The sequence below is a fragment of the Miniopterus schreibersii genome (assembly GCF_964146895.1).
Source record: "Miniopterus schreibersii genome assembly, chromosome: 15".
NCBI lineage: Eukaryota > Metazoa > Chordata > Mammalia > Chiroptera > Miniopteridae > Miniopterus > Miniopterus schreibersii.
This window is the reverse complement of record NC_138115.1, coordinates 34,678,204-34,704,276: the sequence shown is the minus strand read 5'-3', so window position 1 is coordinate 34,704,276 and position 26,073 is coordinate 34,678,204. Positions and strand designations below refer to the sequence as shown.

Genomic DNA, 26,073 nt, shown 5'->3' with positions numbered 1-26,073 from the left:
GTATTTGACTTGCACTATTTCATGTTCCTGAGGTTGACTATTTTGATATCTACATTTATAAAGTTTATTTTGTTTTAACTTTTTCCAATACTTGCTTGCATCTTTACTGCCAAATATAAGATGCCTGTGTAGACTAATGTTTTTCCCCCTTGATAGTTTATACTGACAGGTGCCCAGGACAGTGGCATTTTTCTAGTTACCTTTCTTTTTCTTCTTCTTTATTTCAACCTGGGTTTATACTGACCAATGCTCAGTGGCTATAATGAGTATTCTAAGGGGGAGCTACTTAATAGTAATTAAGTTTGCCATTGTATTATATGACTTGGAGGGCATAAACCTCTGTGTATCACTTTACTTATGTCCTTTCTTACAATCATATAGTTCTAAAATAAAGGATGGTCTTGAAGGGAAATTAGTATGTACATGTGATTCATAGATTCATAACTGTACTGTATCATTATTGATAATAAAGTCATTATTAGGTGTTTTTAAACCTCATTTTTCTGTTTATCACTTTTTCCAAGTCCATATCCATCCTTACTACATACTTCTATGTCTTGTGTTTGAGAATTAGTTTGTAATTCCTGGATAAAAGATGCTATTCACATTTAAAGATTACTATTTTAATTCCCACCTTACATTAGCATTGGCTAAATCGTTAGGAGGCTAAGGCAATCAGGAATCTTTTTGTCTTATTTATTGTGTAAATAATGGGATAAATGTATTTACAATACTTTATTCCAGTGTCTTAATATTGGTATTTTCAGTAACCCTTTTTTTAGTCTTATCTTTGCTCAAATTTTGTTTTTGTTTAAAAACTTTCTTTTCCTCTTTTAAAAACACTCAACTTCAGGTGAAGTTGCATGGAAATTTTTATTTTTTATTTTTGGAGTCTATAATTTCTCTTAAATTTTTTATGTTGCTATTCTTGTAAATTTGTGCAGTGTGACACTAGAATGCCCTGTCCCTACTGAATACCAGGCAGGAAAACATGTCAGGCATCACCAGTTTGAAGCAACTATTAAAATATACATCTTGGAAATTCCTAACTTAATCTATCATGTTGCAAAAATCATTGTCATAGAGATAATTCACTGCTGTTTTTCTTTTAAATATTTCCTTATTTATTATATTTCTTATACTTTAATTAAAACATTCTTCTCCATATTTCCCCACTTTCAACTTTTAAAAATTTGATCTCATTTGGGTTTTTTCCTGTTTGTGATGCTGTGTTTTATCATCACATGTTCTTTCTTTTGCTCGAGGCTTGGCTTTGTATGTGCCAAGATTCATGGTTGCCTTCCTCAATTTCGACTAACCCTTCCAGTTTGTGGGTGAAACTTGGGTGCCATTAGAGTGATATATTTTCATTGTGTCTCTCCTAAACTTGTCCTCCCTAGGAGGCCATTATTTCCTATGCTTTATCTTCAGCTTTACCTTCTGCTTTTCTTAGATTTCTAGTGTAAACAGTGTCTCTAAGTGTGTATTGGTAGCTTTAAAGAGGTTAATTAGCATATTTTCCTCTTATCTCAGTGCTTGTGTTAACTTGTTGCTTTTTTATGAGTAACAAAATGTTTATCTGACAGATTTTTTTTTTCTTTTCCCTATTAGTAGATTCTGAAAAATAATTCTTGCAACATTTTTGTTTTTGTTTAATGATTAACTGCCTTCAGGGACTGAGACGTTAGTGCTCAAACCTAAGCCATAAACACTGCATCTCTCTCTATTTTGGATGAGATTGTACTGGTCTTCATTTTTATAGGAATTGCATTTAATAGAGTATCTAAATAAGAGGATCATAGTCATGTGCTTAATGACCATTTATCCAACTGGGTAACTTCGCCTAGATTGCAGAAGTATTTATTGCAACAGCAGATGCACAGTATTTACCCACCCAAACTTTCTTGTCTTTCGCAGGTGTGAAATTAGTTTAAGAATGGTGGCATCTTTCCCTTATTAATAACAAGTCAGCTCTCTTTTATTAAGTGACCCCAATTCTGTTGAACTCGGCCACCGTGGACCACGTACTTCTTCCTCCAGCGTGTTCTGTGGCTCAGAAGCGAGGGAGTTTTGAACCTCCCCCTGACTCGGAGAGAAAGCTCTCGCTCCCGTGGCTCTAACGTGGGCTCTGGCCATACTTTAGGACTCAGCCTCTTTGAGGATACAGATTCGCGAGAGCGTTTCAAGGCTGCCGGCCTCGGTTGCCCGGCGAACCCCGCCGCCCCGCCGCGCGCCCCGGGGGAGCGCGCCCTCCCGACCGCCCCCCCCAGCCACTTGCTGAAGTCCCCCTACCTCCGACTCTACCCCGGCTCCGGCGCCGGCCCTCCTCCCGCGGGGCCGGGCGCCCTCCCCGCCTCGCCCGGTCCTGGGGTGCCAGCCCGCGACGCTCCCGGCGTATTCCTTTTTGTGGCTTTTGTGGCGTGTGGGTGGGTGGTTAGCTTTCCCCCGGCCCTCGCCCCCTCCTCCCCCGCACTTTCAGAGCCCCCCCCCCGCCGCCAGCCCCGCCCTCCTCCCCTAGGCTCCCGCTCGCACACCTGCCCCAGCCGCCCGCGCGCCGCGCGCTCCCCTCCCCGCCCGCCCCTCCCCGCGCGGCGCGGCGCGGCGGCCGCTGCCCGGGAAGCCCCCGCGCCGCCGCCCCCGCCCCGCCCCGCGCCCTCCCCGGCGCGCCCGGCGGCGGCCAGCGCGAGCCCTCGCGCGGCGCCCTGTTATTCTGGGTATTGTGTGTAATAAATGTCGGGCCGCCTCACTCTAATCAAGCTCATTACAAATTCTTGCGCGCCCGAGGCCGGAAACCGTGCGCTCCCCCCTCCCCTGCGCTCACTCATTCACTAGTTACTTGTCTCTCCGCTTTTTAACTCGCCGCCCCCGCCCCCTCCCCCGATCCCGGCCCTCCAGCCCGGGTTTTAATCCCCATCCCTTCTCCGCCCGCTCCTTGCACCCTGCCCCCCCGCCCCCCCGCCGCCTTCCTCCTCCGCTCCGCACCCCCTTCCTCCTCCTCTCCCTCCCCGCTCCTCCTCCTCCTCCGCCGCCGCCGCCGCCGCCACTTTCTCGCTCGCTCCCGCTCCCCGGACGCGGCGGATGAGCCGGCCCCGCTGGGGAAGGGCTCGGGGCGGCGGCGGGCGGCCGGGAGGAGGCTGCGTGCTCGGGGCTGGGGCTGCGAGCGGGGTGATTTTGTATTAAAATGAGGAGGAGGAAGAAGAGGCAGCCACAGCGGCGGCGGCGGCAGCAGCGGCGGCAGCAGGAGCAGCGGCGCGGAGGGCGGCAGCCCGGGCGGACGCGCGGAGCCCGGCGGGGCACGGCGGCGGCGGCGACAGCGGCCGGGATGAGTCAACTCATAATTTAATGGGGGCCGAGGCGGCAGCGAGGGGGAGAGCGCGAGCGAGCGAGCAGGGGGAGAGCGCGAGCAGCAGCCCCGTCCGGGGACTCGCGCTCACACGCACACACTCGGGCGCGCACACACACCTCTCCAGGGCCACCCGGCCGCCGCCGGCCTCGGCGCGACAGCGGCAGCCGCTGCCGCCCTCCTGCCCGCCCGGGGACCGAGCGGGGCGCCTGGGCGACTCCCGAGGACGCTTCCCACCCCCTCCCGCCCCGGTCTTGCATTTTGGGAAACTCCTCATCAGTTTGGCCGGGGTTTCTGGGTCTCTCCTCCCCCTAAGTCCTAGTGCCATTGTGGTGCTTGTTGTTTACCTCGGACTCCGGCTGAGTGAGAGCGCGGCGACTTTTTTGGGGGGGGAGGGGGCGGGGAGTTTGTCGCCGCCGAGGCGGCGGAGGTGACTGGGGGTGCCTTCTGATTCTTTCCCCCTCTTCTCTCCCTCCCCCCAAAACCCTCTCTCTCCCCTTCACTCACTCCCTGGGCTCCCCAGACGCTCGCAGCCCCGCGTCAATGGGCAGGGAGAGGGTCCTCGCGGCTGTCGTCAGCGAGGGCCGACTCAAAAGTGGCATTTCAGTGCCTTCCCGGGGCTTTTTCCGCGACCTCCTACCCCCCACCCGCGCCGTCCCCCGGCCGCTGCCCTCGGGGAGGGTGCGAGGCTGTGGGAAGAAAGTTTAAGGTTTGTTGGTATCAGTCGCAATTGTCGGGGGGAGGGCGGCGGGGGCGGTGGGAGGGGAGCGAGGCGGCCTTGGCGTCCTGCGCTCTCGGGGGTCACCGGAGAGGGATCCTGCCAAGTGACAGCCAGAAGTAGACTTTCTGTCCTCGCACCGCAACCCGGGCGGGCCGAGGGCGGGGGCACAGCGAGGGGAGCCCTCTCCCCTTCCTGGAGACCTGTCCGCAGTGAATTTCCCCCCTTTTTCTGTTGGAGAGAATCCTCAGTCACCACCACCTCGCCTTCCCAGCTCCACCAGTGCACAGCTCGTAACGGGTTTTGCTTTGTTTTTACGATTCTTCCCCCCAACGAATCACTTGTCAGATCAATTTTATCTTCGCCCTCCCTCCTTCCCACTCTCCCCTCCTCCCCCATCGAAAACCCCGTTCTCTGAGGTTAGACATTTTACAAACCATATACGTTGTTTTTCGAATTGTGATTTTTTTTTTTTTTAACACTCCCCCTCCCACCCCCACCTCCATGGCTACTCTTCTAGACGCTTATTTCTGCCCTTCCCCCGCTTAGGGGGGCGGGGGTAGGGGAAGGGAAAATAATACAATTTCAGGGGAAGTCGCCTTCAGGTCTGCTGCTTTTTTTTTTTTTTTTTTTTTTAATTAAAAAAAAAAAAAGGGACAGAAAACATCAGTCTTGAACTTCTCTTCAAGAACCCGGGCTGCAAAGGAAATCTCCTTTGTTTTTGTTATTTATATGCTGTCAAGTTTTGAAGTGGTGAGTTTCAGGTCGGTTTTGCTAATTTCACTCAGTAAAACTGCAGTGTTTCTGTTTCTAGATAGTACTTTGCTTCTTTGTCTCTTTAAAAGGTCACAGTGAAAGCTTGGCCTGGATCGTGCCGGCCATATGGAATGGATAAGGGCACAGTCTCTGAAAATGGGATTATGGGGTTCTGTGGGGGCGAGGGAGGCCGTCCAGCCAGGAACTCGTTGAGAAGGATCCCACATTGCCGAGAAATAGGTTCTTGAAACCGGAATTTCGTGCTTTGCTTTTTCTTTTAAAGGGAAATAATGGCTGTGTCTGAATTCGCTGTTTTATTCAGTAATTATCACGTGCGGACTTAGTTTATGGACAGGGAAATGGGATTTTTGAGAAAGCAGCCTGCTTTCTGTGTGCCAACCGGACGTTCCACGAAAATGGATTTTAAAAATGTGTAACTCAGAAGAAAACTCTTCAGCCTGGCATCTGTTGAGACCGTAGTTAGGTCCTGTGCTGTCAGTCCAGCAGGCCCAGTGGAGACTGCTCTGTGCGTTTCCAAACTGAGGTTTGGTGAACTTGAGCCTTGGGCATAGAGTTGAAATGAGTAAATTGGGTGTTTTATGTGCATGTAATTTTGCTTTATAATGTAAAGCTTTTTACAAGATGACTGATTGTTTAATAGATGCTTATAGGTGGGTATATTGGAAGGACAATTTTGCATGACCTATATGATGTTTTGATTATCAGTGCATTAACTACATTATCAGTTTCATTTGCTGTGTACTTTATAATGCTCCTAAGCCTCATGACTACTTAATATGTTTTGTAGCATTAACTTTGATGCTGTTATCTACTTTTTTTTCTTCCTCTTTTTTTTTTTTCTTCTTAAATTGCCCCACCGTTTAAGTATTTATGTTTTGAAATTCATTTTCTGCTCTAGGGTAAGGCAACTAATTTCAGAAAAAGCAGCTCTGTATTATAATCCATATGTAACATTATAAAGAGTGTTTTGAATAAGTTAATAATCATCGCTCTCTAATTTTGGCTTTAGTTTAATATAATGGAGGAGAGTAATCTTGATAAAAAGTGGTTAAAAGAGGCACATTTATTGTTAATGAACCTCATAACCAAAAACAGATGGGACCTCGATCAACGGTAAACCTTTAGTTCTCAGCGTGCCACCCTGGAGTACAAGGATAAATGGCCATTATTTCTCAAACTTTAGAGTTCCTCAATTGGCATTCTTAAGGTTGCTTTTAAGCCTACAGATTACCATTGCTCCCTCCTCCCCATTCACCTCTTTTCTTGATTATAATGGACAAAGTAATCTATAGTTAAACAGAAGAAAAATATGCTTATAGGAAAGCCATGCTAATATAAGCTGGCTTTCAATAAATTGGGTCTAAATAGCTTCTCCAGTATAATAATTTTTTAAAAGTACAAGAGATGTCAAATTACTAGACAGCTGGAAGAAAGTAGTAATTATCACATTCTATCTGATTTTCCTAAATATAATCCCTCCCCCTTAGTATTGGTAAGCCCAATACTTTCAGTACTATGAAAGTTCATAATTCCACTCACCTGTTCTTATCAGTTCTCGTTATAACTATTTTAGAAGTGACTTGGATATTGTACTCATTGCTTTATCATAAACTGAATGAAAATTGATGTCCACTGTATAACTGAAAATTATCTAAGTTTTTTTGAAGTTAAGATGTTTAACTTCATTGCATACTGAGATCATGTTTAAAAACTGGCGATTGTGTTTTACAGAAATCATCAAGATTTTTTTTGAAAAGCCAGTTTGGCACTTGAATCTGATGCTTATATCACAAAGTATTTTCAGGTTTTTTGCTACTTAAATTAAGAGCATTCTATTACCAATGTACTCCTAGATATTAACTGTAAAACATATGAGTCCTAATGCTTCAGTATTTGAAGAACTCCTCCACTAACATCCATTTGTTTAGGGGTAAAATGATCCAATCACACCAAGACTTGACTAGACCTTTAACAGGTCACGTAACTCTTGAAACTTTCATAATAGAAAACTTTTTCTACAAATTAACCTGTAAAGCCAATGGGCAGTTTAAAAATTAGATGTTTGCTACCTTCTTTTGGGGTGGTGTATACATATATATGTACAAATTTTTTTATAAAATATGTACATTTATTTAAAATATATATACATTTTTCCCCTCATAAAAGCTATATGTTAAAAATATAGGTTTAATGAATATTTACATCAAATTTAATGAACATTTCGGACTGTGATAATTTAAGTGTTCCTGTTTGTTCTGTAATGAGTTTTTAATTTTTAAAAATTGGAACTTTATGAATATAACTTAGTTTCTTTCTGGCTATACTTGTGATTGTTTTAAAAGTAAGCCCATTTTCCCCCACTTAGTTTTGTTGGTAGGTCACAATTACCTTTTATTCATGTGTGTTGGTACAGTTTTCACAAATGAATCTGTTCCCTTGAATGGACAAAGAATGCTGTTATCTAGAAGCATAGTAACATCTGCATCATATTATATATCTAGCTGAGTAATCTTACAGATACCTTATATTTATGAAGAGAAATCTAGGGGTAAAAAATTTATATGATGTATGTATACAAATACGGGGAGAGAGAGAGAGAGACTCCCACCCACCCAATTCTAATGTCGTCTTCTTTTTAAATTCTGGCAGGTGATCTTTAGAGGGTAACTGAGTATGGATCATTTGAACGAGGCAACTCAGGGGAAAGAACATTCAGAAATGTCTAACAATGTGAGCGATCCGAAGGGTCCACCAGCCAAGATTGCCCGCCTGGAGCAGAACGGGAGCCCGCTAGGAAGAGGAAGGCTTGGGAGTACAGGTGGAAAAATGCAGGGAGTGCCTTTAAAACACTCGGGCCATCTGATGAAAACCAACCTTAGGAAAGGTAAATACTTCCGAGCCAAATCCTGGAAAGCTGTGAGCCCTGTGTCTACCCAAGGCCACTTCGTGTGGGTGTGGAGAGGCAGACCCATGTCTTTGTAGGTTATTTTCCTTGATTCTCTCTCTGATGTGAAGTCAGTTACATCCCTGGCTGCAGTGTTGGGCACATTTTGAAAGTGAAGGCTCTGTGCTCGAGTGGAGCATCTTCCTCTCCTAGAGGCTGGAATCATTGGGCATGGAGGATGCTAAGGACTGAATTCAACATAATGGTCTTTAGCTACCCGAGGCTTCCGTTGATAAGTTGTTCTTGTAGTAGAGGCTACAGAGGTGGCTATTGCTTAAACTCACCCTGATTAAGAAGAAGACACTTAAATTGTTGGGAGTGCCACCCTCACTTTTTCGTAAGATTGCTAATTGTAAAAGGCAGTTTCAGAGGTCATGGAGATCTTACGTGATATGATGTAAAAGTTTTGTGATGTCATTTTTGTGGTTTGTTTTTTTTAAGAGCGAAGGTATTGTTTAGCCATGAAAAACCTGATGATTCTAGGTTTTGATTTCTGCTATAATTGGGTATTTTTGATAAAGGAAGGGCAGATTGAGGCAAGTTTATGAGGGGAGGACATGTAACTGTGAGTCCTTTCTACCAATTTTATATTAAACTCGTGAAGTTTAACAACTTTGACGGTGTTCAGCACTGTTGTTTATGTAAAGCAGTGTCTGTGCTGGTTACAATGTGTGTGCCTCGTAATGGTCTTTATTTTGTCTCTGAATAAATGTGTACAGGATTCAGATTTTCCTTACATTTGCTAAGCAAAGGATTAAAAATGCCATCTTTTAGCAACTAAGAATATTAAGTAGACAAAGTTAGAAGGCAGAGGAATTTCATTGTGTTTGATGCATAACATTTATCATACAATCATTTATTTTTTCCTTGGTTTGGCGAAAACAAAGAATATATTGATCCTGAAATGAACAGACACAGCAGTCCGTATTGTTAGATCTTTATCTATTAAAAATGGAAAAACAGCACTTCAGCAAATTCTTTGGCCTCTACTCATGATTACCCTATTTATTGATTGTTTGCCAAGAATGTATGCATCTTAAGAAAGCCAGGGTAAGAGCATTAAAAATATAATTTATTACGGCTTTTCAAACAGAGTGCATTAATATTGTACTGTGAAGCACTGGGGCTCTATAAAAAAGACTTTCTGACGCCTGCAAACATATAAGTTCCATAAATTCCTAAATAGGAGATTTCAGCTGTCTCTGGTATTATGTGATATTTGCACAGCAAACTTTAATGCCAGGACAGTTTTAGACAAGGATTCTACAGACTTCACTGCTCCTTATGGCAGACGTGCTGTTTACACAGGCTCATAAACCTTCAGCAAAAGCTTCTAAGACTGCCTCCAGGTTTAAATCATGTGGTATTTTTAGCATCCAGCAGTGACCAGTGCACTCCCCCTTTAATGCTGGAAGGTTATGAAGTTGCTGTAGTTGGAAGTCTCTCCAAACACTAGCACAAATAATCAGACAGTTCAGAGTAGGCTCCTGTTTAGCATTACTCCCAATATCAGGAGGGCAACTGTGACAGTTTGCTGGAAGGTTTAGCAGCTAGGTTTGGAATGAAATGACACCATTGTCACTTTATCACTAGCCACCTTTAATTACCGACAGGGTACCTCTGAATAAAGTTGAAAATACATGCACTATATTTCAGTAGTTTGTAAAACCTACAGTTATGTCATAGGTCTAAGGAACAGCATGTAGTAGAACAAGTCTGTATCATCTTTTAAGGGGAAAAATCAATGCGTGTGTTTTTGTCGCACTAACCCAACTCTTTGAAGACATCAGGACCAGGAGGGGAAACCAGAGAACAGTAATTTCACTTCCTGCTCAAAGGATTTTTTTTTCTTAAAGCATTGCATTGGTAGGGACTTATTTCAAAATGCAGTTTAATTGTAGAAGGTTCTCTGTTTATTTCAAACAACAAAATCACGAAAGCCTTTTAGTGTTAGTGTTTTGTTTTTTTAATCTTATTTTTGTGCATGGTTTCTGTTTGACAGGTGCTAGATAAAAATTGTGGCTGAGATGTGGCTTAACAAAAAGGGGTTGAATGTTTTTGTTTACTTGTTCAAGAGATTTTGCTACAGTGCCTTCAAGCCAAGAAAGAAATCACCAGTTTGTATAGTGCTATATTTGCTGTGGTCTCCCCAAGTCGTCTTCTGATCCCTGACGGGTTCTCTCTCTGGTATAAAACAGCTGAATGAATGACAAGAATATTGGCAAGCTCTACGGCTTGTTTTTTATGCCTAGCCTGTTGGGTACCTCCGGATGAGTTTGTGAGTTTTCTAAGTAAACCTAAAGGTTTTTTTGTTTTGTTTTTTTGTTTTTCAGAGCTAGCATCTCTTGTGAACAGTTCACTAAAGCCCTGGTGAAGGTGCACATGTAGAAAAATGTAGCTGTGTTACTGCCAGCTTTTGTTCGCAGAATAGAGCATTTTTAAAGGGCATCTCCGGTGTCAGTAGAAAATCCCAATTTTTTTTTTTTTTAGCTCTGGCTGGCATGCACTAGACATCCTCAGAAGTTGGTAGGATTCTGCGAGTCCAGAGGGCAGAGCTTATAGAGGCATTAATGTTACAGGACTAATTGAGGATCCTGGGTGCCCTGTTAGAGTAACCCTTGTCATCATTTATGGTAAAGATGATACCCTCCTGGCAGTTTGCCACAGTACAGTTCAGATGCATCTGCTTTTAACCCCTTTCTGTTCATCACTGGAAGGCTGGCAGTGCGCTGTGTAAACACCTTGAGTGCCACAGCATTCCGTGATTTCAGTTTCCGGAAGCCTCTTTTCTAACACTGGCGTGGCCTGTGGGTATTAATCATCTGGCTACTGAGGTACTACATTAGATTAAAGTAAATAAAGAGAGAACATCAAATCTACACAGATTCCTTTATCCTAACATGTCCTGATGAGGCCAGGTTCCTTGTCTCTCTGTCATGTTCACCCATTTACTATTAAAAAGATTGTTCATTTTAAAGACACATGGTTACTGTGATATCTTTTTTAGGTAGATTAAATGAGTAGCCATGAAAATAAATCGTATTTATCTACTTTATGCATATACTGAAATCATATATTTTGAGCATCACTTTGGTTAAGTTTTGTGTTTCTTTTATGTAAGTGTTTTAAAGTAAAATCTTTGAAAAGGAAGAAAAAGGCTAATAATTTTATAGTCAAAGATAATTTGTTTGGGCACAAACAAGAAATTTAATATAACAAAAGCCTGTAGGAAGCATGAAGTTGGTTCTCGTGAAGATGACTGTAGTGAGGTACGTTTGCACACTGTATACCGTTCACAACAGATCAGACAAGACACTTACTTCCCTCTCGTCAGCATTGCTATTTGACCAGAAAGGTAATTCTGCACTAACTAATTTTACTGAAAGCAGAGCCTGACTTACTGTAGGACCAAGTTCACATTCTATTTAAATATTCCTCTTACAACTTTACAGAAGAAAAGATTGTGTATGTTTGCGTGTGTGTGCCTGTGTGTCTGTGCCCTGTCTGCCTGGAAACAGTCTCTCCCCTTCTCTCACTGTTGTGAAGATTTATTTTCATGGCTTAGTTTTTTTCCTCCCCCAGACTGTATTTCTGAAGATTGTTGGTTTGCATCTCTCTCTCTCTGTCTCTCTGATAGGAACCATGCTACCGGTTTTTTGCGTGGTGGAACATTATGAAAACGCCATTGAATATGACTGTAAGGAGGAGCATGCGGAATTTGTGTTGGTGAGAAAGGACATGCTTTTCAACCAGCTGATAGAAATGGCATTGCTGTCTCTAGGTTATTCGCACAGCTCTGCTGCCCAGGCCAAAGGTAAATAATGCGTATGTGGGGCTGGAAAAATTGCTTGGCATCCTTTGTTTACCTTGCAGAGAAAGCACTGAATATTTTTATTCAAAGAACTGTAGCCTGTGTATTACATTGGTTCCTTATAGACTGTGGCTTTAAAAAATTGGCTTAATTCAGTTTGGTTTAGTTAACACACATTTTGCTCATGTGGAATGTCGAGGTAGATTTTTTTTTTTTAAATTACTTCAGCTGAATCATTAGTATGCTTATTGACCTTAATAATCTGCTCCACTGAGGACCCACAAGGAAGTGAGGAGCGTATTTGAGCAGATGGACTGTTGAGAGTCAATTTGCATTTATGACTGAATATCTAGTTCTGTTTCTTTTATTCTGTTTCTGATGGTTTTATGGGCTGTAAAGTATTTTTCAATGCTGATTCCCTTTGCAATAGAGAATCTTATCTAAATCGTAAAGCCATTTAGAACTGGTTCAGCTATGTCTTATTAGAACTTCCTGTTAAGTTAGGGAAACGTGGCCTCTGCATAGGTTTTATTGATGGGGTTTGATTTCCAAAATAATAAACAACCCGACAGTCATTTACATAATTTCACAATTTGGAAAGCTAAGCTATGAATATTTTCATTGACCTGCCTTTTAGAGGGAAGGGAGTCATTCAAACAGAAATAACAATATTGCTCGTGGTGGGGGCCATGAAAGGAAAAAAAGACCCACCAGATATCTTATCTGAAGGGTACAACGTTTAGTGACATATTCTCTTTATCTGGAATAGGGCTAATCCAGGTTGGAAAGTGGAATCCAGTTCCACTGTCTTACGTGACAGATGCCCCTGATGCTACGGTAGCAGATATGCTTCAGGACGTGTATCATGTGGTCACATTGAAAATTCAGTTACACAGGTGAGTCAGGACAGTGTTCGAGGGGAAAAGGGTCTGCTTGCCTGATTTTTTTTTTTTTTAATGAAAGCATCTCTGGTCAACCTTTAATTTTTATTTCCTCTGTGTTTCAGAAGGGTTAATTAAAACTGATTTTGTCACCTTTCCCTTTCTGCTTTATTTTCCTAACTTCAGTGTAGAATTTAAAAGCAGCCCCCCCACCCCCCAAATTTGTAGGTTTGTGCAGGTTATCAAAAGACAAGACTTTTTATATTTAGTCAATTAAATGATGCATTACAAGAAGGCATTTTACATAAAGTTTACTTAAGAGAAAAATATTTTTGCATATCATGAACAGTGCCATCTGTGTACATTTTGTGAAAGAATGCCTTGTTCACTATTGCCGTGCTCTTCTTTATTTATATATTTTTTTACTGTTTCAATTCGTATGAACAGAGTCACGAAAGGAAAATGGTTAATAACGTTAATGCTCCTCCCGATGGCTCCTGAGAAAGCAGTACACCTTAAATTGTCTTCCCAAGCGCATCCGAGCAGGAAGGTAGAAGTAACATGAAAAAATAGCCACCACAGGCAGCTGATGTATAATTCATGCATCGATACAGCAGATGTGTTGTATAAAGTAATTAACTAATCGGAACAATCAGGAGACCGAGAGCAATCTCCAGATGCATCTGTTTGATGCGCAAAATGAAATCTGTCTGTCTTAAAGGAATGTTTTGCAGCGGGATGCAATCTTGTAATAATCCCCTTTCTAATCTATGTCTCAAATAGTTGCCCCAAACTCGAAGACCTGCCTCCTGAACAATGGTCGCACACCACAGTGAGGAATGCTCTGAAGGACTTGCTGAAAGATATGAACCAGAGTTCGTTGGCCAAGGAGTGCCCCCTTTCGCAGGTACTTAGCAGAGCGGGTGTGAAACAATGAGACCTCACGGCGGCCCTGGTTTGAGGCTGGATGGGGCTCCGCCGCTGAAAGCAACTGGTATGGGAAGTGAGGCTCCGCCAGAAATGCAAAGTGGCTTGACCACTAGTGACTTTAAAAAATATGCCCGATTCATCTGAACGGAGCCTTTACACTTTTCCTCCCCCGGGAGAAGAGGGAAGGAAAAACAGCTCAGCAGAAGACTCTGCCAGCTTCTTTTTCGCTTCCCCTTCTGAGCGCTCCGAGCCTGGAAGCTGCATTCTCCCGAGGGCCGAGGGCCGCGTGCCCTGTTCAAGGGACAGGAAAGGCGGCGACTCCAGGAGCCTTCGGTGAATGGGCTGTAAGCGTTAGCGTGGGAACCTTGGTCATGCTGCCCAAATAAAAATGAGAGTGCAGTTTCCCGAGACTTTGTTCATTACAAAAATAACACAAATTAACAAAGAGCAGTGAGTAAAAATAATTACAAAAATAAGAATAGAAATCTCTTCCCTGTAACTAAAGGCTGAGTGGTTATTGTTTGTTAGGATTTTCTCACCAGTTTGGGGGCACTGGTTTACCTTTTCCCCCCTCCCCCCGAGATGCCTGTTACACCACCAGGGGTTTTTCAAACGAGTGCTTGATTTTTTAGAATGAATTTTGATGGAGAGCACCTAAAACTGTAGCTAGAGACTGTCCCTGTTTCTAAATGTAAAACCAAACATTTTTGATAGTGCTCAGCTAATTTCAGGTAAAAAAAAAAAAAAGCAAAGGTGCTACGAACCTGCTTTTCGTGGGCTGCCTGTGTGGTCACTGCGTAGACGTGGTCTAAAGCCATCAAACGCAGTGTGAGGTCATTCCATGACTTAGTATAATTAAAGTGCTGATCTAACTAGATTTTTAGGTAGTTGTTTTTTTTAATTCAAGTTTAAAATGTAATTCTGAATGTTAGTCTTGTTGGTCATTTGAACTTGAGCCGTGTGACTGCTGTAAACATTTCTGCAGTTGAGGTAGTCTTAAAATGATGCTCATGAAGGTACTGGGCGCCTTTGGAAGGAAGCTTGTGAGCTTTCGTGCTCCCTTTTCATGGGAACTCCATGCGTTTCAGGTTTGCTGCGTTACAGTCTATCAGCTTTGCTTTGATATTTGTTAGCAGTTATAGGAGTGAAGCAAATGAATTAAGTTTATAGTTAATGATGACTTTCTATGCTTTTTTAAGGTGAGTGTTAGCCACAGGTAAAATATCCTCTGGATTGTTAAGTATGAGTTTCTTGAAATTCAGAGCAAACTCTTTTTGTCATTTTAGCTCATCTCCTTCTACCCTTCCTCTCTCACCCTTGGAGTAGAAAGGATGTGAATTTATACCCATCCAATAAAGTAATTTAAATTAATTAAACACAGTTAAATCAATGAGGATGATATAATGAAGCAGGTGACTCTTACCTCTGGGAGTTTGGGTTTTGCAGATAACTCCAAATAACATGTTACTTGGTTACTAGCATTTGAAAATTTGAAATGTCCTAGAAATAAACTTTTTTTAAATTCAGAGTTAATACTTGTAGAAACACCCAGAATAGGCAGCTCATGTATCTGCATGTTACTAAGTGTCCCATTGATATTGGAAGTAAGTTCAGGCAAAGATTTAAGGCATTTACTGTGAGCTGGAGAAGAGGGTACAAGTATTTATCGATATACGCAGTGAGAACTAATTGTTAAATGACATCAGCATTCAGCCAATAAACTCCACCTCACTGTAGCTTATAAATATAATTGTGAATTTACTTAATGTTATCATGGGAAATGAATTGAATACTGGCAATTATAACATTAAACCGAATGACAAAATGAAATTTGGGACTTAGTTTTGGAGACATATATTTGGTGAATTTCTGGAGAGAGGCCTTTAGAAGAACATGCGTCCATGTGTATCTGGAGACTTTACTGCAGTCATTCAGTGGTGAAGCTAAGCTGTACTTTCAACACCAGTTGTAATTACAGTCATCTTTTCTTTAAAAAAATCTTTTGAAAAAATTCTGCACAGTTTAGCGGTGGCAGCAAATGTTTGCAATTAATTTAATATTTATACTATGAAAAAAGTGCAGCCCAATAAATGAGGGACTTATTTTATATCCTGCTACATCATCTTCTGTTCTTCCTCTAGAATAAATTCCATGAATGTGATATTCAATTAAGAATGTTTTAATAATGAACTATTTTCCATTTCTTTTTTATTTTATTTTCTGTCATAACTTATTAGTTAAAGATGAGAAATATAGGCTCTCTAAGGCCTAAGCCCAAAATATATACTAAGTTTGATAAAACTACTCTTTCTTTCTCCTGTGGCTAAGATTTGGTGATGAAGATGCTATGGTGAGAAATGCATAGCAAATAAACATTGTCTCTGTCTTGTACAAAATAGGACCCGACACCAAGAAATCCTAAGTGTCAAGACCTTTTTACCCCCTGTGGGGTTTTGGTTCATTCATTTAAGAACTTCCAGCACACAACTCAGGGTTCACATTTTGCTATCCATTAAGAGCTTGGCTATAGGATCCCCTAAGATTATGTTGAGCAGAATGTCCACCCTGTGGGCAATAGCCTCCCTTTGCAGAGTAGTAGCCAGGAAGGAATGGGAAGGGGGAGCCAGCAGGAATTTGCCTTGTGGTGTCTGACAAGCCCTGCCTCCGATGCTCTTAGGAAGGTTGTCTCAGACTCCTAAGCAGAAGTCCATTTTGGACTCGGAATCATAGAACTAGGAGGTGTTACTTTCCCAGACTCCTCTCTGGACAGATGAAGGAGCCAGTGTCCCTGGAGATTAAAGTCAAAATGCTGGTTAGCGACTGACCCCAAAGTCCTTTCCCAGTGATACGTTTTAAAGTGCTGATTTAAAAATGAATACGTAATGTTTTGGTGCAGTAATGTTTTCTTTGATAATATTTACGAAGTTCTCTCCAGCTGCAGAAGTTCCATACATGTGCATGTGGTTTAATTTATCACTCAGACCTTTCTTTATTTCTGGTACTGCTTTCTTGTCATAAGTCTGCCCACATAGATTGACATCCATTGATTAAGTTTTGGTACCACATGTTTGTTTATTTTTGTAAAATGTTCTAAGACATAAGAAACGCCTAGCTTGTTAGAGGTCTGAGGTGGGGCCTTGTGTTGCTCTTGCTCCTTTCAGTGGGTGCGGTTAGGTAAGTCGGAGGTTGTATTCTGCACTGCAGGTAAGGCAGAGAATGAAGACTGACTCGGGGACAGGAAAGCCTGTGGTCATGAGAACTTGGAGAGTATGGATTCGGGAGGTCAGTTGGGAGTTGAAAAAATACACGTTTTGACTTAAAATGAAACATTTCATTTTGATTTTAGTTTTCCTTGAAGTTTTAGAAATTGACCTTAAAAATACTGGGTATATATATACACACACACACACAGACACACACACACACACACACAGACACACACACACACACACACACCCCCACCCACCCACCCACCCTTAGATTCATTTTGTTGAAAGTACCATAAGTAAAAAGTCAGTTATTATTTCTGCCAGCCTAATGCCTTCCTTCTGAAAATGTTTAGGTCAAATATTCCTGAGAGATTCTCATCTGATATGTGCATGTTTACCACCCATCCCCACCACACACCTGTGTGTATACACATACACATCATCACAGCCTTCACATTTGTAAGGCACTGGATTGTCTTCTGTTTCATTGTTTTCTGTCTCTCACCTGGGGAAAAGTACCTCCAAGCCCAAGTCCTACACAGAGCAAGCAGGAATTGTCATTTTTATTTTCAAGTAGCAAAAGCTATATAAAACGAATGAAAATGTGAACGTTGCATTTAGAAGTAATATTGAGAAAAATGATTTTTTGGTTTTCATTTTCCTGCCTACATCTCAGGATCTAATATGTGTTAGATTTTTTATTATGTATTGGCAAAACAGATAAAAAAGGAAACCATCCTGCCCTCCTGAAGCTTAGCATTTAACTATGCTCATACTCTGAAACTTGACAGTCATTTCCATAGGCATTTAATAAACCTGTGTTAGTTGATTTTCAGTCTGTATTATAAATAACACTGGAGCAACAAATTAAAAAGCCCTATCTGTTACAGATTTTTTAACTGCACTTTGTGTAATTTTTTTTCATAATTTTTGGACCGAAGTGACATTTAAAAACATTTTTTTAGCAAACATTGATAATCACATTCTCTCAAAGGATTATGCAGCATCGGTATTCATATATTGTATTTCCTGTGAGAGCCTAACCTATGACATTTATTCACATAGTTACATATTTATACATTCAGAAATGTGTATCCTCAGTCTGCTGAGTGACATGAGGATCCTATTTCCAATGTAATAATAAGGATGATCCATCTTAATAGTTGAGGTAATAATAGTTAACTTTCATTTAGTGCTTTTGATGTATCAAAAGCACTTCTATCACCCTGTTCTATATTTTCCCATTTTCAGTTCAGGAACCTGAGGCATAGGATGTTTAAATGAGTGCCCACGGTTCCATTGCTGGTAGAGGGGGAAGACTTCTATCTGGAGCTAGTGTGCTTAGCCAGGTATCCTCTTGGTCCCGTATATAGTGAAAGACTTTTTAAAAGGCTTTCTGAAATTAATTTGATGTTTTATAAAATACTTAGATTTCTGTGAAGTACTGATAACTACTTAGAGTTTTCCAGTTGTGTTTCTTCTCACTATTGAAATTTTTCTCGTAACATGTGTTTTTATATCTTTGATTTGTCGTTTGTACATTGACTTGCTTTAAAAGTACCATCATCTCGTGCCCTTCATTTTGAGCATGAGAGAGTGATTTAGATTATAGGCACTGACTTCTGGAATAATCTGGTGTTTGAGGTTCCAGAAGGCTTAAGTGTAACAGCTCTGTGGCAGTCACTTCTCTCCCCCACCCTCACATCCACCTCGATCAGTAGGTATAACGGAGCCAGTAACCCTTTGTTTCGAGTGAACCCCAAGACAGTGCTAGGCGTTTCGTTGGAAACAGTGGGCAGTTCTTGTGTCTATTTGAAAGTATAGACCTTAGTCATCCGTTGGCCTGGTATTATAGATGAGAGTGTAGCTGGCAGCTCTACTTAAAATGAGAAAGTTTCCTGCCCTGGCCGGTGTGGCTCGGTTGGTGGGAGTGTCGTCCCATCCACCAGAAGGTCGCGGGTTTGATGCCCAGTCAGGGCACATACCCGGGTTTCAGGTTCCATTCCCCAGTCTGGGCGAGTACTGGAGGCAACCGATCCATGTTTCTCTCTCTCTCTCTCTCTCACACTCTCACTCTCACTCCCTCTCGCCCTCCCCCACTTCCTCCCTCTAAAATAAAAACAGTAACAACAAAAACAAGCTAGAAAGTTTCCTGTTTGAGGTGTGCTTGTAGGATTTTTGTACTTGGTCCTTCCTAGTATAATATTACAAATCTTGTTCTTAATTACCATGCATTTTGGGGAATATCTATATTTCCTTTTTTAAAATTATAGAACATCCCAGTCCTTACCCTACTGACCATGGGAATACCAGCTTATGAATACCTGCTTAGCCAGGCACTGAAGTACTTGATACTAATTGGATTTTATTACCACTTTCAGCAATTGCATTAATGGCAAGATCCATAATGGAAATGGTAAACCAGTCTTATGTGCATAATTGTGTGAATTGCAGAACTTACACCAAATAATTTTTTCTGCCTCCATTTGTGAACCAGTTATTGCTTCATTCTAGTTCCTCATTTCAGACAGTGAGTTATCTGCTCTGTATTAATGTTATAATAGACTCTACTGTAGAAGTGTCCTCTAAATTGCAAGTTTTACTTTTTGAATCTCATTTTTAGCTGGTTTAGATACATAAAGGTTTTACTGTAGCTTGGTGTTAGTTCTCTATCACCTTTTAGAAATATTAATCAAAAAAAAGCTGAACTTAATAAAGCATCTAACTTAAAGTGGATTGATCTCAAGTATTTTATGGCCACTATCTTTTCACAATAGTACAACATAAAAGAACCTAAGCCATGCCAGTTTAGGGATGCTTAACAATGTGTAAGTACTTCATTTTCACTTAATAGATTTTTACCTCTGCTTTGTTTTAGATCTTGAACAGGTTTCCTTTGACCTCAAAATCACTAATGCAAGAAAAATTACCATATCATGAGAGCATTTCCCCTATATTTTTTCTGATCTGCAGAATAATAAATACTTTCAAGGCTTAGGAGCAGACATGGCCTGGGTGAAAGCCTATTAAATGCTATTTTCTAATTGTTTTCTTTTTTTAAGTTAACCAGTACATGCTAATTAATCTGTTTTTCCTGCTAAAACAGAGCTAGCTTTAGAGTGCTTTTTGAGTGTCTTTTTTCACAATTATGACTTAAATTTCAAGTTGGGCTCTATCTGGATTTGCTTTTTAAACCTGCTTTATTTCAGGTCAGATTTTGGGCCCCGTACAAACTCATAACCAAACAAAAAAAAGCCCTAAATTCAGGATAATCCAAACAAACAGATACACCCATTTTTATTGTTTTTTTTTTCTTCTTTTTCATTGGAAACCACTTGATCATAACAGGCTCTGAGCATAGAAAACATAAGAGAGCCTTTAACATAACAGGGGAGAGCCTTAGCCAGGGCTCTGCAGCTCATTGCCAATTGAAGTAAGGAACGCTCTGGCTGCTGGGACTTTTAAATCTAGACTTAAAAGTTATTTGTTCTGTTTAGCATTTTTAAAATGATTCTATTAGGAATTGTATGTGCTTCAGTTTTAATTTTAACTCATAATGATTGTAAAGCACCCTGGGATGCTTGCATGAAGGGCGCAACAGAAATGCAAGATTGTATTGTGTTCTAATATTCAGTATTATTACGGGGTGCTGGAGTTTCATCATGGGCAATTCATAAGGTTGCAGAATTCCTCATTGTAGAGAAGGTGTCTGACTTCCTTTAATAGCCTCTTTTTCTTTCTCTCATTCTTACTCTAAAACTTTATCCTTTATAATCATCCTCTTCTTTTTTTAAAAAATACTTTGAATCACAATATTTCCCCATGAACATGCTGATCTAATTTAATTTACTCAGGGGTTAAAGAAGCAAACCAGATGATATGTTGAAAGTTAAGAGTGACACTTTAGTTGTTAGCCTTATTTGAGATCACATTGTTTATCTAGGTGACAGGACACAGGGTACTTCATTGGGCACCACCGACTGTCCTGGGCTTGTCCCATTTCACTGTCAATTCAGCGTTTATTCCCCGGCAATTAAAAAATAGGGAGCTAACTGAAACAAGTATTAACTGTTTGATACTTCACAAATAGATATTTCCCAAAACGTGTTGAAACTCCCCTGGGTTATGTTAACATAGGACCGAGCGTGGTTGTGTTTTCTTCTTGTTTCTTAATGGAACTATTTTTTGGAGAAGTGTGTTTTTCCAGCACCTTCCTTCTGTCCCCCTTGGGTGGGTCTGCGTGTCCCTGCCCCGCGACATCGCTTTGACTCCGAGCTGGTGGCGTTCACATGAGGTCAGGCTGGGAGCTGGGGCACAGGACTGTCCCTCCCCAGTTTCCTCATCGGCAAAGTAGAAGACAATAATACCATTTTTTTCAGGGTGGTTATGAGAATTACATGAGTTAATACTTGTGCAATGTTTAGAACAGCACTTGGGTGTAAAGTAGTTGATTTTCTAAGACGCGGGCTGGAGAGTTTGAAATTGTGTTTGCCGGTGCTTCATAGTCCAAGAAACTTTGCTGCTACGTAGAAGATTTGATGTAAGCTTCCTTTTCATGGAAACGATCAAGAACCTTCCATTTGTGAAGAAATTAGAGGACCATGTTATAACTTATTCTCACTTTTAAGGGACCCTTTAGCATCGTCCTTGGGATCATTAAAAAGCGCTGATGTATTTTAAAATGGAAGTGGGGAAGACTCAGGCCTTGTGCTCTAAATAAGCACGATGTCCAGTTAAGCAGATACGATACGTTAGACTGAACAGTGTCAAAGAAGATACAGATGCCTCTGGGACTGTCGTCTGGCCGTGAGTTTTCCCGTGTCCTTTCCTATGACTTTCCTCACACCACTGCCCACGCTCAAGGCTCTGGTCTCCCCGTATGCACCCATCATAGTACTTTCTGCATTGTTCTGAAATTACCTGTGGACTAACTAGGGATTAAGTTTTATTCATCATCGCAGTCATGAATGCTGGCACACATTAGGATCTCAAAAATATTTGGAAAACTGAAATACCCTCATAGAATTTTCACCATCTTAATTTCATGAACCAATAAATTCTGTCAGTAGTTTTATTATTAGTATTTTATAGATACTCTTATCTGCAGTATCCTACCTTATAAAATATTTTTCCTATTAAACTGAATTTTGAATTTACCTAACCAAGAGCAAATTGCTTCTGAGCTGTTTTTTCCTAAGAAAACCTACTCACATTCCAAGCTGTTTCATATTTTTACTTACATTGTAATGTTCTTAAATATATGTATAAAATATATATGTTTGTAAGCAGAACAATAGTCTTGGGGGGATACATGGGACCCAGAGATCTTAAAAAATGCTATAAAAGACCTAATTATACATCACGATTAAGCACAATCTTCAGCACCATATTTCTATGCACACTTTCCATTTTTCATAATTGAACATATATTTCAGTGTGGTTACTACTTTTCATTCTGTCTCAAAAGTGTTATAGTTGAGATCCTCAATTTCTTTCACTGAATCTAAAATCACTTTGAGTTAGTAAAATCTCTTCACTAACATTTTTAGTTCCATTTTTCCATTTCTCAGAGTCAAATAATTTATAGACAAAGATGCTGATGCTGCCAACACAGAAATGCTAACAGTCAATACCACCCCATGTGAGCTCACAGTGTCCATTCCTCAGTTGATGTTCTTGGTCCACATTTGGCCTTGGAGACTTTGTGTAAAGCTGTAAACATATAATGTGTGTTTCAGCTATATAAAGGTCCAGAATCACCTGAATTTAGGGAGAGCTGCAAGTGTAGATAACTGTCCAGCCATTCCAGAATGCGCCTCGGGGACTTGGTTTGTCCCTTTGTCCACCCCTGTGCATGAGCACCAGCTCAGCCTGGAGCACACACCTCCAGTGATGGACACGGCTCATTAATTCACGATGTCCAACCCATCCAACACATTTTTTACCATTTCACTACAACTAAGGAGGTGATTACCACTATACGGCATTTTCCTAAACGGAAGCATTTTTGTAATATTGATAGAGATGAATCAGATTAATTTGGGTTTTTTTCTGACCTAACCCAGAGGTGACATTGATTTACATTTATCTAGTGGACATGAGAAGTCTTGGTGGATAGCTAATAATAATACACAGAAATCAAGGACATGATTTAGCTCCTAGTCTCCTGTAAAATCTTGGATCAGATCTGAATGGGGTCCACAGACCCTGCAATGAGCTTCCTCAGGTTTGTGCAGACCCAAAAGTTATAAGGCACCTTTGGGAGCATGTGTGGGGATAGTTTCCCTAGGTTTCCTGAGATTCCCAGAGTTCTGTTGGCCTCATCAAAAGCTAAAAGCCAGACTGTTTTTCCTCCCCAATTTTTAGGCAATGTGGTTTAAAATCTAATAGTATTCCTATAAAGAAGGAATGCAAAGAGGGAATATAAAATCTGTGAAGAGTTACAGAGCCTAAATCTAGTGTTTACTTTTAGAACAATAGATTTTTCAAACTAGTTACCCATCCCACCCCCTCACTCTGTGGCTTAAAGCTTTTCAGTATGTTCTATGTAGGACCCCTGGAACTTAACACAAATTTAGTATCTTTTTTCTGCTATTTCTAAGCACAGATGCTAGAAAATTTGATTTCCACAGAGGATGGGAGATTTAACCACACAAGGGCCGTCAGAGTAAGGATAAGCAAGCATTCTCCAAATGTGTAAGTTGATAGAGATTTAGAATTTTAGGAAACAATTTTTGTTATAAAAATCAAACTCATTGGCTTTAGATTTATCTAAGAAAAAACTTGTGAAAATCCTATTTGGAATAGCATAATGTTTAGCTGAGTGATGAGTATATTTTTAACAATCATATTATAAGCAAGATACCAAGGGGTTTTAACCATTCTAAAAATAGACTATAGTTGGGTACCTTTGCACAGTGAGTGCCTGAGAATGGATGATGAATATTACAATTGCATCTTCTTTAGTCACTAAAGGAGACCTTATAGGACCTCTGTTCGGGAAGACATACAGATTTCATAGAATCTTAAAGCTGTTAAAAGGGACCTTGGAGAATTTCTAGTTCAATTCCCTTCCTATTGCAGAGGAGCAAATGTAAGCCTCTCTGTGCAGTTAATTTGAAATATTATACACCTTTAGTAATAATACACCTTTTAACAAATATTTTCTAATTTAAGCTCTTTACTAATATATTCAATGAATTTGAGTAAGAAGGTTTCAGTGTAATAAGAAAAATCTAGATAGGTACTTATATAAAAGAACTGAATAGAGGATCTGGTCAAAGATATTATCTGGGTCTTAGTAAAATTACTTTAATTACGTGAAAAAGCCATATGAACTGTGAACCCACGTTTTCTTTAAAAATTATGAATTGGATATTTAAATAATTAAATAAAATTTCTGTGTTTGAAATGATTGCATTTTCATCTTTAGGAGATGTGCTCAGAAAATTAAAACAGAATTGGATATGGTCTCTTTGTGCTTCCTTTTGTGTTCCTGTAGAGCTTTGTATTGAGTTTCTGTTTTTAGCGCATTTTAGTAACCCTTATAGGGTTACTTTGTGTGACAATGCCATTTTCAGGCATTGGGATTGATCAAGATGGCAAGAGCCATAACTATGACAATTGGAGTTTAAGTAAAATTTAGAAGTGATTAGTCTCTTCTCAACAAATTGAGATTCTGAATATGCCCCAGTTGTATCTCCCAAGAGAATAGCTTAGAAAGCAATAGAGGATCCAGAGGGAAAGATTTGGGGAACATAAGCTAACATGCACAAACAGAATATTACACTTAGAAATCCTGCCATTTGCTTCTCATAAATTGAAGCCCATTTTCCTTCCTTCCCACCCCCAAATACCAGATGGGGACTACCTGTTAATTTTCAACAAATTTGTGCCATGTCACCATCTCATAAGATGCCTTTTAGAGCTTGTTTGTAGGATTAAATATCCTTTGGAATTAAAAGAAAACCCCATTTTCTGAAAATTCTATTAAAATTGTATTTGAATGTGGAATTGATTCTATTTGACCTGAAATTAAAGTTTGACCTTTGAGTTTTTCACATGCATACCAAAAAAAAAAAAAAAAAGCTGTAAAAATTCAGGCCATAGGCAGGCAGGACATGGAGAAAAGGGAAGGGACATCGGAATGTACGAAGTTGGACTAATCAAAAAATAAAAACGTAAAAGAATAGAGAGCCAGCAGTTTGACAGATTGTTCAGTAAATGCTCATTTTATTGAAAATTATAAAAAGGTGCTTAATGCCTTTGTGCCATTAATACAATACATAAAAAGGTTACTGTCAAGATTAGTGTTCCAGTTCTGAAAATTAACTTTAGAGCTTTTTGCATCACTCTACATCGACTTAGAAGCTAAATTAAAGGCGTGTGTGTGTGTGTTTTGCATGTGCAGACATTTATCTCAGAAAACAATTATTTTAGACTTTACGCCAAAGACATTAGCAGTGATGCACTTTCATTTAAAGCTTGGACATAACTGATATATATATATATATATACACACACACACATCAGGCAAGGTAGAACCATGAAAATCGCCTTATAGAATTAAACCTGTGCAAGATGATTTCTCTTGCTGCCTCTCTAGAGTGTTCCAATTCAAAACATACATTTCCTTCCTACAGAAAAAGATATTCAGATTCCTTAGTTGAAATTAATTAGCATTCAGAAACCAGATAGCATGTTTTTGGGTATTCATGAGATCTCTGTTTGAAAAAAATGTTTTTAACTTGTAGAAATGTGTTGCAACACACAGATGGGAAGAAAAAGAAAAAAAAAATCTCTTTAGCAAGCACTGTGTGTAAAAGGAATATTACATTTTGCACGCTCCTGATTGCTCTGTGTAAACAGTTTTTGACATCTGTCTTTATAGTTTTCGAGGAGAGGAAGACTTTGTTAAAAGAATCATTTTTATACAGCAGTCCCCATTTCAGTCTTGCTTTACCTGTATTATGAAAGCAGATGGTCTGCATGTCTTTTGAATATTTATAACTATCAAAAACAATCTCTTGCTATTCACCCTTAGGCTTATGAGATGTCAGGACTGTTCTGGTTGAAAAAAAATCATCTTGGGTGTTTACAGAAAGAGGATTACATTAAGCTGAAATGACTATACATTTTCTAGTTTAATATTTGTCCATCAGCTGTTTAATCGTATTTAGATAATTGTGTAAATAAGACGTGGTAGCCTTTGCCCTCTCTGCTGATGGAGCCTGAAAGCTTTAAACGGGGGTGAACCACCATTTTGTAGGTTCTCTTGCCCACCTCCGTGAAACCATCAGCAAGTCTTCAGCAAGTTTTGGTCGTGATATTCCAGACCTGTTTAAAAACACAGCAGAACCGTGAGCAAAACGCCAGGATGGAGCCCGCGTGCATTCTAGGGGGTTGCAGGCCGCCGCTCCGGCGTCCGGTCATTAGAGCGTCTTGTAACAAGCAGGTCGGT

General features: G+C 40.5%; 1 protein-coding gene across 5 annotated transcripts in view; it reads left to right on the top strand.

The window, feature by feature from the left end:
• The window catches only part of SATB1 (SATB homeobox 1), a 95,636-nt gene that overhangs the window by 16,726 nt on the left and 52,837 nt on the right, over positions 1 to 26,073 (top strand). Inside the window, exons 1-5 of one of the 5 annotated variants that reach the window (XM_081160363.1) lie at positions 2,990 to 4,052; positions 7,488 to 7,722; positions 11,420 to 11,596; positions 12,363 to 12,489; positions 13,258 to 13,381. In XM_081160363.1, the coding sequence (XP_081016489.1) occupies positions 7,512 to 7,722; positions 11,420 to 11,596; positions 12,363 to 12,489; positions 13,258 to 13,381 (639 nt within the window). In that variant the 5' untranslated portion in view covers positions 2,990 to 4,052; positions 7,488 to 7,511. Of the gene's footprint in view, positions 1 to 2,989; positions 4,053 to 4,099; positions 4,826 to 7,487; positions 7,723 to 11,419; positions 11,597 to 12,362; positions 12,490 to 13,257; positions 13,382 to 26,073 lie in introns of those variants that run through there. The other 4 variants (XM_081160360.1, XM_081160362.1, XM_081160364.1 and 1 more) reach the window with 4 other exon arrangements.